Source organism: Nannobrachium achirus (assembly GCF_963921795.1).
Source record: "Nannobrachium achirus genome assembly, chromosome: 12".
Taxonomy (NCBI): domain Eukaryota; kingdom Metazoa; phylum Chordata; class Actinopteri; order Myctophiformes; family Myctophidae; genus Nannobrachium; species Nannobrachium achirus.
In genome coordinates this window covers 62,828,566-62,847,374 of record NC_137832.1, presented here as the reverse complement: position 1 = coordinate 62,847,374, position 18,809 = coordinate 62,828,566, and the positions used below count along the sequence as shown (strand labels likewise).

Sequence of the window (18,809 nt, the reverse complement as noted above, 5' to 3'; positions counted from 1 at the left end):
GTAAAAAGGTACTTATAATATACATACTTTATACAGTCTTCTTTTCACTCTCTATCAAATGTCTTTTGGCTAATGTTCCGCCACAGGATAATGGATTTTGAGTATTTGCGATAATGTCGTAAATCGCGATTTATTTTTTGTCACAATAATCGTGATATGACATGTTCCTATCGTCCCATCCCTGATGTGTCCTCGGTTACAGTTTACAGTATACAGTTTAGGCATTTAGCAGATGCTTTTAATCCAAAGCGACTTACAATAAGCAGATAAAAACATCTCTCTCTCTCTCTCTAGGTCGTCCTCAGACGAGCCTTAAGATAATATGTCAGTACATCAACAGCAATATAACAAATGCAAATGGATATCTATTCTTGAAAAAAACACAATATAATCATTAAAGAAAAAAGTTCTAAAAACCTAAAAAAACAAATGCTAACTAGCTTCATGTATGGTCATTGATTTTTCCAGTAGTTCTATGGGTTTAGGTGGAGTCTGAAAAGGTGAGTCTTCACTTCAGTCCACGGCGAAAGCTAGCGACTGAGTCCGTCGTTCTAAGTGCGACAGGGAGTTTATTCCACAACTTGGGGGCCAGGAGGGCAAACTGTCTCGGACGAGTGGATTTTTGCCCTGGGGTTTTTAGCGAGGGTTCTGTCAGCATCCCTGTGTTGGCTGATCTAAGTGAACGGGTTCCTGTGCTGTTTGCAGACCCCTGACCCTGCTGCCCGTCCAGAGGTACCGGGAGGCGTCCGAGGCCCTCAGGGAGCAGCTGACCAGCTACTGCGTCCAGGTGTGTGCCACCAGCATCCTCCACGACGCAGAGAGCCATCACTGGACCGACCCCAAACCCTTCTACGAGGTAAAACACAGAGCCACAAACTGGTTTAACCCATTCAGAACGGGTACACTATATTGTGTATCATTATTTTATGCTTTAACTATTGAAAAATAGCAGATGCGAGCTTGTAGATCTGCTATTTTTTGAAGAATCGTGAAAATTAGAATTTTGACCCGATTCTATAAGTGTCTTTTGAATCCTTCTAAGATTTTTTTTTTAAAATCTATGTTTCTATGTCAGCAATCTGGCCAGCCATCGTCAAAGAAAAGGTCCTTTTGACCTTTTCACTTAACTGGAGCTCAGTTAATCTGTTCTTGAGAGACTACTATGTCAGTGGTTCTCAAACCTTTTCATGTGAAGGACCCCCAAACTTATATGTATTTTGCCACAGACCCCCATCTCAAAATATTTAGTTCCAGGGACCACCCAGAAGCAAAATTTGAGTTACAAACGTTCGCTTTGAAAATACATAATCAAAGATTTGCACACATTTTCACAACTTTTTCAAAAATAGCAGATCTACAAGCTCGCAGCGCGGCACTCGGTGCCGCGCTGTGAGCTTGCATATCTGCTATTTTTCACTGGTTAAAGCATTCAATAATTCTAGGCCTATTAAAGTAACTAGTAAGACCCCTAAGGGCGACAAGCCACGCCATGTCTTGGCCATCTGGCCAGTGATGTATATTGGTCCAGTTACCCATATAGTATATTGTGGAGACTGAACCCAAACCAAGGCACAAGAGAGCAAAGACCGTGTTGCCAACTCGGGCATTTATTGAACAGTTCTTATTTTACAACAGCATTGTAATGCAACGTAGCATGAATGAACAACATAAATGTGAATAACTGAAATTGTCTTTTAATAAATCAACACAAGGTTTTCCCGGGACGGGGCTGTCGTTTCTCCTCTTCGTGGGGCGGCCAGGGGGGTAGGTAAGAGTTACTTTAAAGGGGTTTCCCTCCACAGGAAACAGGCGAGTATAATTCCATTGTATAGTCTCTCTTCCCCACCGGCGCTAGGTGAGTATAGTTCCTCTCTACAGGTGACAGGTAAAGTATTTCTTTCCCATAGGTAATAGGTGAGTATAGTTCTTTTCCACAGGTGACAGGTAATAGGTGAGTATAGTTCTTTTCCACAGGTGACAGGTAATAGGTGAGTAGGTGCCCGCTCTTACACAAATCCGTCTAATTCTCTATCTTCTAAATAAAATGAACACGGGGTATAATGGGCCTGGGGCCAGAGAATTTCCGGATACTAGTAAGGTTTTAAGGGAAGTGAGATATACTCAACAAAATAGGAATAGGGGTGGCTCGCTGGGGGTCCGGAAGGTAAGGCTGTGGTCTCCTTTTCCAGGTCCTTCTCCTCAGCTCGCCGAGTACACACTCTCCAGTGATAGGTACACACTCCACAGTGAGTCAGGTTTGCGCTCCTCATTGATCCAGGTACACACTCCTCAGTGTCAGTCCGCTCCCAGTCCATGCCTAGAAGTAATGAGTAGAAGGAACATTACTATAATGCACTTTACACAGTAACATGCGGTGGAGAGGGAAATATGGTGGCTCTTACCGCCTGTCTGCCCATGATCAGCTTGTCAGAGACTCCCAGCACAGACTGAAGGGGAGAGCGAGCTCAGTACTTATGCACCCCTGTGTTGGGTGGGGCCCACAGGTGCATACGCTTGTGCCTGATGAAGCGTGTGGGCCGGCAGGTAACGCCCGTCAATCACTTGGCCCACACAGTGTGTTGGTCTGCTAGGGCTCGCTCTCCCATCCAGGGTGCGCTTCTTTGACATGCAGGGCCTACCTGGCGGGCGGTGTCCGAACGAACCACCACACATCCCCCCCCTTAAGTTTGCTACTGGTTCGCAAACTTGCCGCTCTTCCTCATAGAGCCTGGACAGGGCATCGGCATGGGGAATATCCTTCCCTGGTTTATGCTCCACCTCAAAGTTGTAATCCTGCAACTCCAGAAACCAACGTGTTATTCTCTTATTAGTGTCCTTACTTTTAGCCATCCATTTCAATGGTGCGTGGTCCGTTATGAGAGTGAAACGCCTTCCCCACAAATAATAGCGTAGGTGGTGTATGGCCCACTTAATAGCAAGAGCCTCTTTCTCTATCGTTGCATAATTAAGTTCATGCTTTAAGAGCTTTCTGCTAATGAAGACTATTGGGTGCTCTTCGTCATCAATGACTTGCGAGAGCACGGCCCCGAGGCCTGTGTTCGAGGCGTCGGTGTGGAGTAGAAAATTCTTACCGAAGTCCGGGGTTTTTAGGACCGGCTCATCGCAGAGCTTCAGTTTGAGGCCTCGGAACACGGCCTCGGTCTCCTCTGTCCAGCGCAGCATATTGGGCCGACTTTGTCGGGTCATCTCGTACAAGGGAGCTGCAAGGGTAGCATAGTTATTTATGAACTTGTTATAGTAGGACATGATTCCCAAGAATGACTTTAACTGCTTCTTGCTGACGGGTTTGGGCCACTCGCGTATACGCTCCACTTTGCGTAATTGGGGTTTTACGCACCCGCGCCCAATAGTGAAACCCAAATATTCGGCCTCATACAGACCTATCCGGCACTTCTTGGCGTTGGCGGTCAGACCCGCTCGTCGGAGAGCTCCCAGGACTGCTTCGATGTGATGGAGGTGATTCTCCCAGGTGCTGCTGTGGATCACAATGTCATCTAAATATGCGGCGGCATAGAGATGATGGGGCCTTAATACTCGGTCCATGAGTCTCTGAAATGTTGCGGGGGCACCGTGTACCCCGAACGGTAAGACAGTATATTGGAACAGCCCTTCAGGGGTAGAGAAGGCTGTTTTCTCTTTGGTTTCTTTTGTAAGGGGCACTTGCCAATAGCCTTTTGTCAAATCGAGGGTGCTTACAAATTGAGCGGGGCCCAGCCGCTCGATTAATTCATCTACCCGGGGCATGGGGTAAGCATCAAAATTTGAAATCTCATTTAATTTACGGAAATCATTGCAGAACCGGATTGTGCCGTCCGGCTTGGGGACCAGCACAATGGGACTCGACCAGGCACTGTGTGACTCCTCTATAATTCCCAGTTGTAGCATATTTGTTACCTCCTCTTTTACAGCTCCTCGCCGGGCCTCTGGGATACGGTACGGACGTTGTCTCACTATTTTCCCCGGGGTTGTTTGGATGTCGTGCGCAATAGCGTGGGTACGGCCCGGCAGTTCTGAGAACCGGTCCGCATTCCTGCTCAGAAGCTCACGTATATCTTGCACCTGAGCTGGGGACAGTTCCTCTCCAATAGGGACTGGAGGCGGGTTCTGAGAGGAGAGAGTGGTTAGTAGGGCCGGGAGAGCGACAGGAGGCACAACGTGCCACTTTTTCAGCAGATTAATATGGTAAATTTGCATAGTTTTCCGCCGCCCTATTTGGCGCACGCGGTAGTTGACCGGGCCCAGTTTCTCCATAATTTCGTATGGCCCTTGCCATTTTGCGAGAAATTTACATTCGCTCGTGGGAATGAGCACCAGCACTTTTTCGCCCACCTCAAAGCTCCGCAGCGTGGCGCCTCGGTTGTACACCCTGCACTGGGCGCGCTGCGCTTGTTCCATGTGTTCACGAACGAGCGGCCAGATCTTCTTGGCTCTCTCCTGTAATTGTTCAACATGGTCAATGACAGAACGATGTGGGGAAGGTTGGCTTTCCCATGTTTCCTTTGCTATATCCAACAGCCCCCGTGGCTGCCGTCCATATAGCAATTCAAACGGGGAGTACCCCGTAGACGCTTGAGGCACCTCCCGTATGGCGAACAACACCAGCGGAATCAAGCGATCCCAATCTTTGCCATCTATATCTATCAACTTTTTTAACATCTGCTTTAAACTTTTATTAAAGCGTTCCACTAATCCGTCCGATTGCGGGTGAAAGATAGAGGTCTTTATTTTATCTATTTTAAGCCATTTATAGAGTTCGGTGATGACGCGAGACATGAAACATGTGCCTTGATCCGATAAAATGGCATCGGCTATTCCGACCCGGCTGAATAGCATGAAGAGCTTGTGCGCCACTGCTCTGGCTGTAGCGGCTCTCAGGGGTATTGCCTCGGGGTACCGAGTTGCATAGTCTAGTATTACCAATATATATTTGTGTCCCCGAGCCGATTTGGGGAGGGGGCCGACTATATCCATACCAATGCGGCTGAATGGGGTGGAAATGATAGGCATAGGTATGAGAGGGTTACGTTGGAAAGGACGGGGTGCGGTGAGCTGGCATACACCGCAGCCTTTGCAGAAGTCCTCTACTGCTCGTTTTATGCCTGGCCAATAAAACCGTGCATTGATGCGATCGGTGGTTTTCTTCACGCCCAGGTGCGCCCCCAGCTGGTGCGTGTGGGCCAAATACAATACTCTGGTGACATATTCTTTTGGCACGAGCAGCTGTTCTATCACGTCCCCAGTGTTGTTCCGCCACCCTCTATACAGTAAATCCCTCCGCACAAAGAAATAGGGGGAAATTAATTCACTCACCCCTTCACATAGTTTCCCATCAATCGCGCTGACGTTCCTCCGAGCATTTTCCAGGTTCGGATCGTTCCACTGTTGTGTGGCGAAGTCCCCTCTGAGCGGAGAGCTCTCATCCTCCTCTTCGGGGAAGTCAGGCCACGCCACCGGCTCTGGCTCTTCTGACGAGGTGCCCCGCGGCGCTTCCTCCGCCTCGGGTGCATCTCCCTGCAGCTCCTCGTCTGGAGAGGGTTCGCTCTCTGGTCCCTCTGAGTCGGCGCGGAAGACCGGGCACGCGGGCAATGGGTTCCTCCAACGGGGGCCCGGCCGGATCTTTCTTCTTCGCCGCGGCCGCGGCGGTCCTCTGCCCCCCGGGTTCCAATGTCTCTCAAACAGCACACAGTCCGTGCCGATGAGCAGTGGGACCGGTAGGTTAGGTACAATTCCAGCTTCCACTTCGACATCTCCTTTGGTGGATTGGACGCGTATCAGCGTCGTTGGGTAGGAGCGCACATCCCCATGCACACAGCTGACCGGCATACGGCTGGAGGTGGGACGCCCGGCATGCTCAGCGTGTACCAGCGTGACGACGCTCCCCGAGTCGAGAAGAGCCTGGGTGTCCACTCCGTCAATTCTCACCGGCAGGTTGGAGTGGCGCCGCCGCTGGCTCCCGGAGTGAAGGCAGGGGCGTCGGCCGTCGGAGGCGGCGGTGGCGGATGGCATGGATACGTCCCGGTCTCGGTCCGGGCAGGACCATGCGATATGATCCGCTTTCCCGCAGACGTAGCACCGGCGTGATGTCTGCGGTTGGCTTCGGGCAGTCCGCTCTGTGGCGGCTCGTCTCGTAGTAGTAGGCGACAGGGGAGTAGCCGGAGGCCGCGAGCGGTCCCGGTTGTAACGTGCCTCCCCCGTCCCTCTGGGAATCTCTGACTTTGTGCTTCTCATCATCTCTGTACTCACTTGGTGATTTTCCAGGAGCGCAACCAGGGCCTCCACGGAATTTGGGCTCACCTGTGAGGCATAGCGGCGGGCATCAGGCGGCAGGGAACGTATACATTTGTCTATGACAATTCTCTCAATCAGTGGCGGGTCACCGGCCGTAGTCAGCCACCCATGAGTTAGGCGGAGGAGAGCGGCTATTTGGGGCCGAGGCGGCAGCGCCGCTTGCATGTTCCACCCATGGAAGCGCTGGGCTCGGGCCGGCATACTATAACCTTGACTAGCCAAGATAGCTGCTTTCAGGCGCCTATATTCACGGGCCTCTGCCAGGGGTAGGTCACGGCACACACGTTGGGCTTCTCCTGAGAGGAAAGGAGCGATGATGCTGCCCCAGTCGGGGACGGGCCATCGTTCCCGGGCAGCGGTGCGCTCGAACACCTCCAGGAAGGCTTCAATATCATCATCGGGGGACAGTTTCGTTAACACTTCTCCAGGCGAACGTGTGGGATTAACGTTTTGGTCAATTTGGATTTTCTCTATTAATTTAGTCACCGCTTGCTGTAATTCGGCCTGGCTCTGTAACAGAGCGTCTAGGGCCTGTGTGGTTGTCATATTGCGTCTAGGTGAGGTTCAGTACCCGTATTCTGCACACCATGTGTGGAGACTGAACCCAAACCAAGGCACAAGAGAGCAAAGACCGTGTTGCCAACTCGGGCATTTATTGAACAGTTCTTATTTTACAACAGCATTGTAATGCAACGTAGCATGAATGAACAACATAAATGTGAATAACTGAAATTGTCTTTTAATAAATCAACACAAGGTTTTCCCGGGGCGGGGCCTATCGTTTCTCCTCTTCGTGGGGCGGCCAGGGGGGTAGGTAAAAGTTACTTTAAAGGGGTTTCCCTCCACAGGAAACAGGCGAGTATAATTCCATTGTATAGTCTCTCTTCCCCACCGGCGCTAGGTGAGTATAGTTCCTCTCTACAGGTGACAGGTAAAGTATTTCTTTCCCATAGGTAATAGGTGAGTATAGTTCTTTTCCACAGGTGACAGGTAATAGGTGAGTATAGTTCTTTTCCACAGGTGACAGGTAATAGGTGAGTAGGTGCCCGCTCTTACACAAATCCGTCTAATTCTCTATCTTCTAAATAAAATGAACACGGGGTATAATGGGCCTGGGGCCAGAGAATTTCCGGATACTAGTAAGGTTTTAAGGGAAGTGAGATATACTCAACAAAATAGGAATAGGGGTGGCTCGCTGGGGGTCCGGAAGGTAAGGCTGTGGTCTCCTTTTCCAGGTCCTTCTCCTCAGCTCGCCGAGTACACACTCTCCAGTGATAGGTACACACTCCACAGTGAGTCAGGTTTGCGCTCCTCATTGATCCAGGTACACACTCCTCAGTGTCAGTCCGCTCCCAGTCCATGCCTAGAAGTAATGAGTAGAAGGAACATTACTATAATGCACTTTACACAGTAACATGCGGTGGAGAGGGAAATATGGTGGCTCTTACCGCCTGTCTGCCCATGATCAGCTTGTCAGAGACTCCCAGCACAGACTGAAGGGGAGAGCGAGCTCAGTACTTATGCACCCCTGTGTTGGGTGGGGCCCACAGGTGCATACGCTTGTGCCTGATGAAGCGTGTGGGCCGGCAGGTAACGCCCGTCAATCACTTGGCCCACACAGTGTGTTGGTCTGCTAGGGCTCGCTCTCCCATCCAGGGTGCGCTTCTTTGACATGCAGGGCCTACCTGGCGGGCGGTGTCCGAACGAACCACCACAATATGGAGATATGCTGTGAGAGCCCAAACATGCTTACACAGTTATTCGTTATGCGAAAGTCCTATGACGTCTCTGATATCTGACATCATACATACAATCCCTTTTATGCCCATATATCTGTAGAACCAGATATGGGCTGTCTTCCTCCATATATGGGCATTCCCATATGAAGTCCTGTTAGATATGGGCTTAATATTGATGACATTAGGGATCTCCATATATGAGCATTTTACTTACCTCATTCATAGAGGCGAGTGCCTATATTTGCTGTGCCGCAAGCTACGAAAAATCACCCGCGTTCCGGTAAAGATTATACCGCTTTATCGCCGCATAACATTCATGTTCTGCGTGAGCACTTCATTCATGGTCAGCCAAGTAGTCACGTGTCCATCCATACACACAGATGTCTGTGGAATGAATATTTTACCGAAGGGAAGAATCACAAACCGAGGGGTCGACGTTGGGGAGAGTCTGGGGGTCCCTGGTCTGTCTGGACCGGAAAACAAAGCAGCCCTGAGCCGACAGCCCTGGGAAGAGAAGAGAGAGAGAGACAGACCCAGACAGGGGTGTCACACCAAATTCTGGGCCCTGGGAGCTTTAACTATTGAAGAATAGCAGATCTACAAGCTCGCAGCGCGGCACCGAGTGCCGCGCTGCGAGCTTGTAGATCTGCTATTTTTGAAAACGTACTACATTTGTGCATTTGGTCCCCCCCCCCCCCCCATTGTGACGCCCCTGGAGCCAGACAGAGAGGAGAAGAGAAGCCATGCCTGACTGACAGTCCTGACAACTCTTGAGGCCCACCAACACACACCACATGTCACTGGCTGGACTATACATACACAGAGGAGGCACGCACACACACACGCACGCACGCACGCACGCACGCACACAAGCGCACGCACGCACGCACGCACGCACGCACGCACGCACGCACGCACGCACGCACGCACGCACGCACGCACGCACGCACACACACACACACACACACACACACACATACTGTATATATATATACACCTGCACACAGCAGGTCTGTCTAACCCCTGTGACCTAAGGAAGCAGGAGAAGAAAAAAAGGGGGGGGGGGGGGCAAACGGCAGGCAGCTGGGACGAGAGAGAGAGAGAGAGAGAGAGAGAAAGATAGAGAGAGGGGGGGTCAGTTGGTTTAACCCATCAAGACCAGACAAATCCATAAAAAAAATCTTCAAAATCCTAATTGTTTTCTGAAAAACGTACTTTTCTTTATCTGCGGTGCTCAAGGTTTTTAATGTCAAGGACCCCTAAGATTATAATGTATTTGACCGCGGACCCCCTCATCTCAAAATATTTTGTTCCAGGCATTTGAGTTTTTCGCTTTAAAGGAGTAGTTCACCCCCAAAATAACTTTTGTTCTATTGATTACTCATGCCATGGAGACTTGAGTTCAATAATATTTGTTTGTATATGTCGCATTCCTACGACAAAAATGTGAGTAAGTAAATTTACCTCCATTGATTCCGGATGGGGACCCGAATGCGTTTGGGTCCCCAAACTCAAGTCTCCATGGCGTGAGTAATCATTAGAAGAAAAAAAAAACATTTTGGGGGTGAACTACTCCTTTAAAAGGATACACATTCAAAGATCTGCTCACATTTTCACTCTTTTCTTTTCAAAAATAGCAGATCTACCAGCTCATAGCGCGGCACTCGGTGCCGCGCTATGAGCTGGTAGATCTACTATTTTTGAATAGCCCAAAGTAATGGTCAAAGTGGTTACGTGACACAGATGGCGTTGGCGGTCTAAACGGTTTAAGGGCATGAAAGTACGGGACGTTTTTTCGGGGGGGCCCTGTCCTGCCTGCCTGCCTGCCTGTTTCCCAGACTCCGTCCCGGACCAGTGCAGACTGCAGACAGCTGGATCCCCCAGAGACCCTGAGGCACCGCGTCCCAGATGTTCTCAAAGAGAGGCCGCTGGAAAGAGAAAAAAAAGAAAAGAAAAAGTAACTAAGTACATGTACTCCAGCGGAGCGGAGGTGTGTTTTGGGCAGGGGCGTGCTGGGCCCCTGATTCAGCCCGGGAAAAAGAGTTGGAGAGGCCCTCATTGCGCGCTATAGAGAGAGATCTCTCTCTCTCTATAGCGCTGCTGCTGCTACTCAAAGATTTGCCATTTCAGATCATGACAAGTGACAAGCCAGTGCGGGCCAATTACTGTACACGATTTATATTTCGTCGTTGTCGGGTGGAAACCTTGTATGTCCAAAACCGTTTGTTTTGTGTTTATCATTTTAAAAATGATTTAAACTAGTGAAAACAGCCGATCTGCTGTTTTCACTACTTTTGGGCCTTGTGTGATGAAGCAGGGCTTTGCTTTGCGAAAAAATGTATACTTTTGAAACTTGGAGATACGAGGTTTCTGCCCAAAATGGAACGAAGGCCGACATTTTAATTTTTTCCGGCCGGCCGTTCGGGAGTTGTCCCACTTTTCCCAATGGCCAGCACGTCCCTGGTTATGGTGGTGGGGGATGAAAAGAACTGAGAGGAGAGAGAGAGAGAGAGAGAGAGAGAGAGAGAGAGAGAGAGAGAGAGAGAGAGAGAGACTTTTTTTGACTTTTAACAAAACTTTTATTACAAAAAACATTTTACAATCCAGTCTTTTTTTTCACAGATACATGTCCATTCACTTACTTAAAAAATATGTTAAATATTAAATTGTCTTCTATCACAGAACATAAGGCATCCTTATAACACCACTTTTCAATGAATTCATCAGTGTTGTTCATTCCTTTAAAAAAGAGAAAATCAATGCGAATTCGGGCTTTCACCAGAGACACAAGAATAGGCAGCGCATCTTGCCCTGCCTTATCCTCTACTCTATTTTTCCTGCTACTGTAAATGGCCATTTTGGCTTCTCCTATAACCAGATTCAGTAGTTGCCATTTTACACTGTCAGTTTTTCTGTAGCCTGCCCCCATTATAAAAGCAGTCTTAGACCACTTTTCACCAAACCACATAAACACATTTTCCAGCATAATAAAAAGATCACAAAGTCTTTTACAGTCGTAAAAACAATGAAAAACTGTCTCTTTATCTTTGCAAAAGGGACATTCACTTGAAACAGTAGTATTGATCTTAGCGATATACTCATTCACAGCAATGGCACCGTGTAGGATCCTCCACTGTAAATCCCCAGTTCTTTTTCTGATAGGTGGTTTATATAAAACCCTCCAAACTGGTTTCACCTCACTGTCTACTTCCAGCTTTTGTCTCCATACAGTATCAACCCTTCCAATCAGTTTGGTTTTATTCAATGCTTTGACACAACATTTGTACAACATTTTTCCTTTAGCTGTGAATAAGTCTATCACTTTACATTCTTCAAGATTGAAAGGAGACCCTGAACCCCCCTCCAGATCTGGCTCAAAACCCAGTTCTGGAAAAGGATCACCCTCGTCAGGAGCCTCTACCCCCACACTGTACTCTTGCAACATTTCCACCTCTTCCTTAGTCAGTCTTTTCAACCATAAATTCAACATTTTTTTAGACTGTCGTAAAGACCTCAACCCCAGAAATGAGGCAAAAGCCTGTGCGTTGCTCAAATCAGGACCAGCTATTTCTACAATGTTCCTCAATCTGACAGCTCCAGAGGTACAAAGCATTTTGTTTAAACCTGGTGTAGAATTGTCCTGTATATCTAATTTGGCTCCATTAATGAGGGGCTCTTCAAGTAACCAGTGTAAGGAACACGTGGGTTCTAAGGACCTCCATTTAAAACAGTTCCATGATTTAAAAACTGCTTGATAAAAAGGAGGTAACCCATACATGTTTAATCCAGTACAGTCCGTTAAAAAAAGAGAGGAGTCTAAACCTAGACCAGCTGTTCTTTGCAAAATGATATTAGCAGCTTCTCGCCACACAACGTCTGTTGGGCCTGTAAGAAAACGCTGTGCAAACTGTATTCTAAAGGCTGCTATTCTACTCTCTATGTGAATCAGACCTTGTCCTCCCTCCTCTTTTGGTAGAAACAAGACACTTTGTGGTACCCAGTGTAATTTGTCCCAGAAAAAATCCACTAAAATTGATTGCACCTTTTTTACCAAACCTCTAGGTGGCTCCATACAGGCCAACCTGTGCCATAGAGCAGAAGCCACTAAGTTGTTAATAATAAGTACTCTACCTCTGTAGGACATTTGTGGTTTTAGCCATTTCCATTTATTAAGCCTTCCTTCTACCTTCTCTAGAACACCTTCCCAGTTCTTTTGAATGATGGTGTCATTTCCAACATACACTCCAAGATATTTTAATCCATCTTTTTTCCATCTCAACCCCCCTGGTAAACTAGGCAGCCCTTCTTTCCAACTCCCAACTGCCAGTGCTTCACTTTTTTCCCAGTTGACTTTAGCAGATGATAATAATCCAAACTCTTTTACAATCTCATCTAGTCTCTTTATCTCTTCTTTACTTTTAATCATAATGATTATATCATCTGCATATGCAGATACAATATATTTTTTCTTACAATCTTTTAAAATCAGACCTTCAATGCTACTCCTGATTTTGCATAACAGTGGTTCAATAGAAAAAGAGTACAGCATTCCACTAAGACTGCAGCCCTGACGTACCCCTCTACCCACTTTGAAAGGGGCACTTAGGCCTCCATTAATTTTGAGTACACTCTCAATGTCTTGATACAACACCCTGATCATGGCTATTAGACCTGGACTGAGGCCAAACCTCTGGAGAGTCCTCCAGAGGTAAGGTAGCTCAATCTTATCAAATGCCTTTTCTTGATCCAGCGAAATTAGACCAATATTGATGCCCAATGAACTAGAGATGTCCAAAATATCTCGAATTAAGGACACATTGTCCAGGATGGACCTACCAGGCACGCAATAAGTCTGGTCTTGATGTATAACAAGGTCCATCACTTCTCTCAGTCTGTTGGCCAACGCTTTTGACAAAATCTTGTAGTCCGTACAGAGAAGCGATACAGGCCGCCAATTTTTGATCTCTTGGAGATCTCCTTTCTTTGGCAACAGAGTTATTACTGCTCTCCTGCAGCTTAAAGGTAGCAACATGTCTTTAAAGCTTTCGTTGAAAACATTCAAAAGCTCCTCACCCAGCTCGCTCCAGAATTCTTTGTAGAACTCCACTGGGAGGCCGTCGATCCCAGGGGACTTTCCCCCCTCCATGCTCTGTAGGGCTGTTAGAAGTTCTTTTGACCCCAGCGGTACTCCATGCTCATCGCTGACATCTTCTGGAACTTTAGGCAAATTGTCACAGAATTGATCAAACAGTTCATCATTGTCCTCATATTCACTGCAATAAAGCTCAGAGTAAAAGTCCACTGCTCTTCTCCGAATGTCTTTTGAGTCTCTGAGCTCCTCTCCTTCTTCAGACCGCAAAGCATGAATTAATCTGCTCTGCCCGTTCTTCTTCTCAAGGCCAAAAAAGAATTGTGATGGTGCGTCCATTAGCGTTGCACTTTGGAACCGTGATCTGACCAGTGCTCCCTGAGCTTTGGTGCCTAGTAGGTCTCTAAGAGCAGAATTTTTAGCCTTGAGGTCCTCAATATGACCTCGATTTCCAGTGGAATCTACAAGAAACTGCAGTTCCACTATTTCAATCCCTAGATCTTCTATAGATCTGGTGATGTCTCGTGTGACATTGAGAGTGTACTCTTGACAGAGCTGCCTTATCTCCACTTTCCCACAATCCCACCACTGTCTCAGAGAATTATAGTCTTCTTTTCTGTCCTTGAAAATTCCCCAAAAGAAACGAAAAACATCTTTAAAATGTTCATCATTTAGTAAAGCGGTGTTAAAATGCCAATATGCACTCCTTGGTTTTAAGTTACTGATTAAAACGACACACTCAACCATACAGTGATCAGTAAAACCAACAGGAAATATTCTGCACCTTTTAAAGGTGTTAAAATGATGATCAAAACAATAAAACCGGTCCAACCTAGCAAGAGAAATTAGATTATCCCTACTATGAGCCCAAGTGTATTGTCTTATGTCACCATTAAAACTTCTCCACACATCATTTAGATCATATGTTTCTATCAATTTCTTCAGTGCACTTTGTGATGCTCTATGGGGTTCCAAATGATTCCTGTCATAACAATCATTTTCTGTTGAGTTAAAATCTCCACCCAAAAATAATAGATCCTCAACATCAACTTGACTTAATCTAGTGCTTAATGTTTGCAAAAATAATACTCTTTCAGGACCCGTATTAGGAGCGTACACATTAATGAACATCAGATTAAAAAAATCAAAAACTGCTCTCACCACCAACAGCCTACCCTCCACAACCTGTTCTATTTCAATAGAAATTGGAGTGAAATTTTTCGAAAAAAGAATGCCCACCCCCCCACTGGTTGTGCTCTTGTGACTGAGCACCACTTCCCCCTCCCACTCTCTTTTCCAATCACACTCATTTAAGCAGTCACTGTGGGTCTCCTGTACAAACATCACCTCAGTTTTCCTAATTTTCATTAATTCATACAAGAGAGACCTTTTTGCTAAATCTCTTGCCCCATTTAGATTCAATGTACTGATATTAAAATGACTCATAGCAAGAAATAATAAAAGCAAACAAAAACATAACACTAATCTATTGTACACAGGGTGTAAAAACTTATTCATCATCATCACATCCATCATTTAGCTCTGATCTGACTCTTGAAACAAGTTTCTTTAACCTGGCGACTTCAGGCTTAGTAAAGCCTCCTTCCTCTTTGTTACCCAAGTGACGTCGTACAGACTCAGAGAAACACTCTCTATCAGAGAAATAGTCCTCCACTTTCACTCCCCTCAAATTTTTAGTTTTCTGTAAGAACAACTGTATTTTTCCAACAGTGTAATCTGCCTTCATCTCTTGACTAGCAGTCATGGAATCAGAGTAATCACTCTCGCTGTCTGCAGCATACACACTTGAATCAGACTCCGCTACCTGTTTAGCTGCCTCAGTTGTGGATTTGCTAGCTATTCCTTTTTTTGCCCTTGAGCTTCCCTTGTTACCTTTGCCTTTCCTTTTTAATGGCATTTTAAAGACAACATTTTCATTATCCATTTCAACTTCTTCCCCTCCCATCATTACATTTTCTGCAGGGCTGATTACATTCTGCTTTACAGTAAGCACAGAAGGTGAGCCAAACACCATCCCTGTGCCAAAAAGCGGACCTTTATTTTCCTCCTGTCCTTTCTCACTCACTTGACTGTCCTGCTGCATGTCACTTTTCGCCCCCTTTCCTGTCTCACTCTCCTGAACAGCACTTGTCTCCTCCTGTCTTGTTTCACTCACAAGGCTGTTTCCCTGTATGTCACTTGTCCCCCTCTGTTCTGTCTCGCTCACCTGGCTGTCTTGTTGCATGTCCCCTGTCCCCCCCTGTCCTGTCTCAGTCTCACCCTCTTGACTGTCTTGCTGTACATCTCCTGTCTCCCCCTGCTTTTCCCCACTTTCAATATTTTCCTCTGTTGCATTAATCTTTTCTGGACAACCCCTGGCTAGGTGTCCACTGGATTTGCAAAAAAAACATTTCATCTGTTCAGATGTTGCAAAAATCACATAGTCAAAGTCATCAATTCTCAGCTTGAAAGCCAAGTTCAAATCCCCACTCTTGTGCAGAATCATATTTAACTGCCTTCTGTGTGACACGACATGCTTTAATTCAGGAGATTTACAGCCTGAATGGACTTTTTTAATTTGGCCAATAATCTTACCATGTCGGGATAATTCCCGTGTCAACACTTCATCTCTAATGAATGGAGGGACATTAGAAATGATCACCTTCTTTGCTGTAGTAGCAAGAGGCGCAACAGGAACAAACGTGTCCTTTATAACAATGCCGTTCTCCACCAGCGTGTTTGCTTTGTCAACACTGTCAACAAAAATCACAACAGCATTATTCATCCGTGCCGCGGATTTAACGCTGCTATTACCGACCACCTTCCCGATCGCCAAACTACACTCCTCTACTGAGAACTGAAACTTTGATGCGATCTTCACACCGTGCTTTCTTGTTAAATTAACAAACTCCATAATCGCGTCGCGTTAACCGTTTATGCGCACCGACCAGCGTGCGCTGGTCGGCTGCAGCACACACACTTAACACACACAAACACCACCTCCTCCCAAAGCCTGGCGATTTACACCTTTAACAATAAAAACTATAAACTCACTATTCACATGCAGTATGTCGATAAAGAGATAGATAGAAAAAAGATAGAAAAACACTCGCAAACACCTCTCAAACAAACGCTCAACACGCAGCCTCCTTCCACTCAGAGAGAGAGAGAGAGAGAGAGAGAGAGAGAGAGAGAGAGAGAGAGAGAGAGGCGGGGGGTGAGGAAGTTGCCAAATGATATAGTCAGTTTATCATTTACAGTTCATCTAACTAATCAATATAAAACCACCAACCGTCACGTCGCATACACAAACTTTAGAAGGCAGTCGTAGCCAATCAGGAGGGAATATGGGAAATGACCACTGGTGGCATGGGAGCTGGAGCCTGGTCTGGTCTGGGTTTGGTTTCCGTGGAGACCAGCGGCGGAGGATGTGGCCTAATCCCGGACACGCAGCTCGGTCACGCTCTGCGTCCAACGCAGATCTCTGAATCACTGGTTCTCAACCTGTGGGTCGGGGCCCCCAGGGGGGGTCCTCAAATCATTTTGGGGGGTCCCCAGATGATTAACTTAAATGTGCTGTGCAATATCGTTTTCTCACTCAACAGTAAATAAAGCAACATACATTTTAAGTGTATAGAGGGTATCTGCACATTTCTAAAGTGACAATTTAAGATCTTTTTAATACCTCTAAAATGGCAAATTAAACATTCGCCAAATTGTCAAATATTAGAGGCAGAGATTGTGAAAACAGCAGATCTACATGCTCACAACGCCTCGCGTTTGTTTTGGGGGTCGCGGCCTGAAAAGAGTATGCAAATGCATAAAGTGAATGGCAAATCGAGTGGCAAAGTGAGTTTAACGTTGTTTAACGTTGTATAAAGCAATCAGAAATGTTCTGTTTGAATTTTTTGTTTTTATTCAACCAAACTACGGTACTGACCACTGTCAGCAATATGTGCCACTTCTGGGGTTTGAGCACCTGCCCTCTCAGTCCTCTCTGCACGGCCCTGCTTTTCAAGTAGTCACAGACAGAGATGGACAAAGTAATCCTGGTCAAATTTACTCCACTGACTTGCTTTTAAATGTACTTAAGTATTCAAGAGTAAAAATCCTTAAAGAGGTGGTGCCATGATTCCCCCCCCCCCCCCCCCCTATAAAACATGATTATCAGGTATTATGATTATACTAGGAGGAAGATATTTTCCAAAAAAGTATACAGAAAGAGTTAAAATTGGGTTTTTATGTGGCCACACCCCCAGTTCATTAAGTATGCATGGATGGCATGGTGGGTGGTGACCCAGCTGATATAGCCACACCCCACAGTGTTGGGTGAATGGTAAATAGGGGAGGAGTTGATACTGTGACATACTTAGTATCTGTGTTTTTTAACTGACACTTTTCACCACAAGGTGGCAGCTTCCAAGAGAAAACAAACAAATACTAAGAGAATACATCATTTCTCAAAAAAGAAATACACCAGGGGGTCTAATGAAGTACTTTCAACCTCCTAGACACATGAAAAACAGAAAAAGTACAAAACTATGGCACCACCTCTTTAACTTATTCAATGCCATTTGTGTCCAGTTAGCTCAGTCGGTACTTACAGAGCTCCTGCCTTTGGACCACAAGGTTATGGGTTCAATTCTGGGCACCGCCAACGCAGCGAATAAGTAGCACGGCTTGGGGTGCGGCAAGATGTGTGGCAAATACTGGCGCTCCACCTCAGCAATACATCTCCCAGGGGTCTTGTAATGGGGACAGACTCCCGCGTGTTACCGGCTGATACCGACAATAAGCCACTCCCGACCTACTTTATTCAATGCCATTGACGATTGACGAGATATGCGTCAGCTTGTAAATCGTCTATTTTCAGAAGGTTTTATGCATTTTATACATTTGAAAGATTCATACCGATAGTTTTGTACTTTTACTCAAGTGAATATTGAATTCCAGACTTACAGTATCTCTACATTACACCATTACTACTTTTACTTAATTAAAACATTTAAAACCACTGGTATGGAGTAGGGTAGCTGCAGCGCCTCTACAGCCACTTGTCCGGCCTTATGGCATGGGACTCTGGGAGTTACTGTTAACACATTGCCTGCCCCACGTTTTTTATTAAACTCTTCCAAAACATGTCAGGGTTTTGGAGCATTTTGACTAATTTTCAATGAATATTTAAAAAATGTGTTTCTTAGCTATGAACAAATGGAGTATACCGATGGAAAGATGAAGAAATATACTTTTACCAATAAATAAATGGGGTTTAAATGTTGTTTCCTGATTTTTCCCTGATTTTTTAAGTGACTACTGTACTGGCCCAACATGGGCTAATTTGAATAAAAAAGCCTAAAAAAAGCCTTTTTATGAAACCAGCATGAATAAGTCGCTTATTTAGTTTCAAGCCAATAGATGGCGCTGTGGTACTGTGTGCTCACTCAACACACGCACACACACTCACTCACACTCACATGCACGCGCATGTCTCAAGCAACAAGGAAGGTCACGTGATTTCTCAGATAATGAAACCATGACATTTTAGGGTAAATGAAACCAAGTGCTTACACACACACACACACGCACACACACACACACACACACACACACACACACACACACACACACACACACACACACACACACACACACACAGACGAGCCCCCCCAGCT

At 46.2% G+C, this 18,809-nt stretch overlaps 1 protein-coding gene across 1 annotated transcript in view; it reads left to right on the top strand.

The window, feature by feature from the left end:
- Nucleotides 1-18,809, top strand: part of kiaa0825 (KIAA0825 ortholog) — a gene marked incomplete at both ends in the record, with an annotated part of 289,583 nt that overhangs the window by 74,413 nt on the left and 196,361 nt on the right. The window contains 1 exon segment of the mRNA XM_080738825.1: nt 706-856. Coding sequence (XP_080594951.1) covers nt 706-856 — 151 coding nt within the window.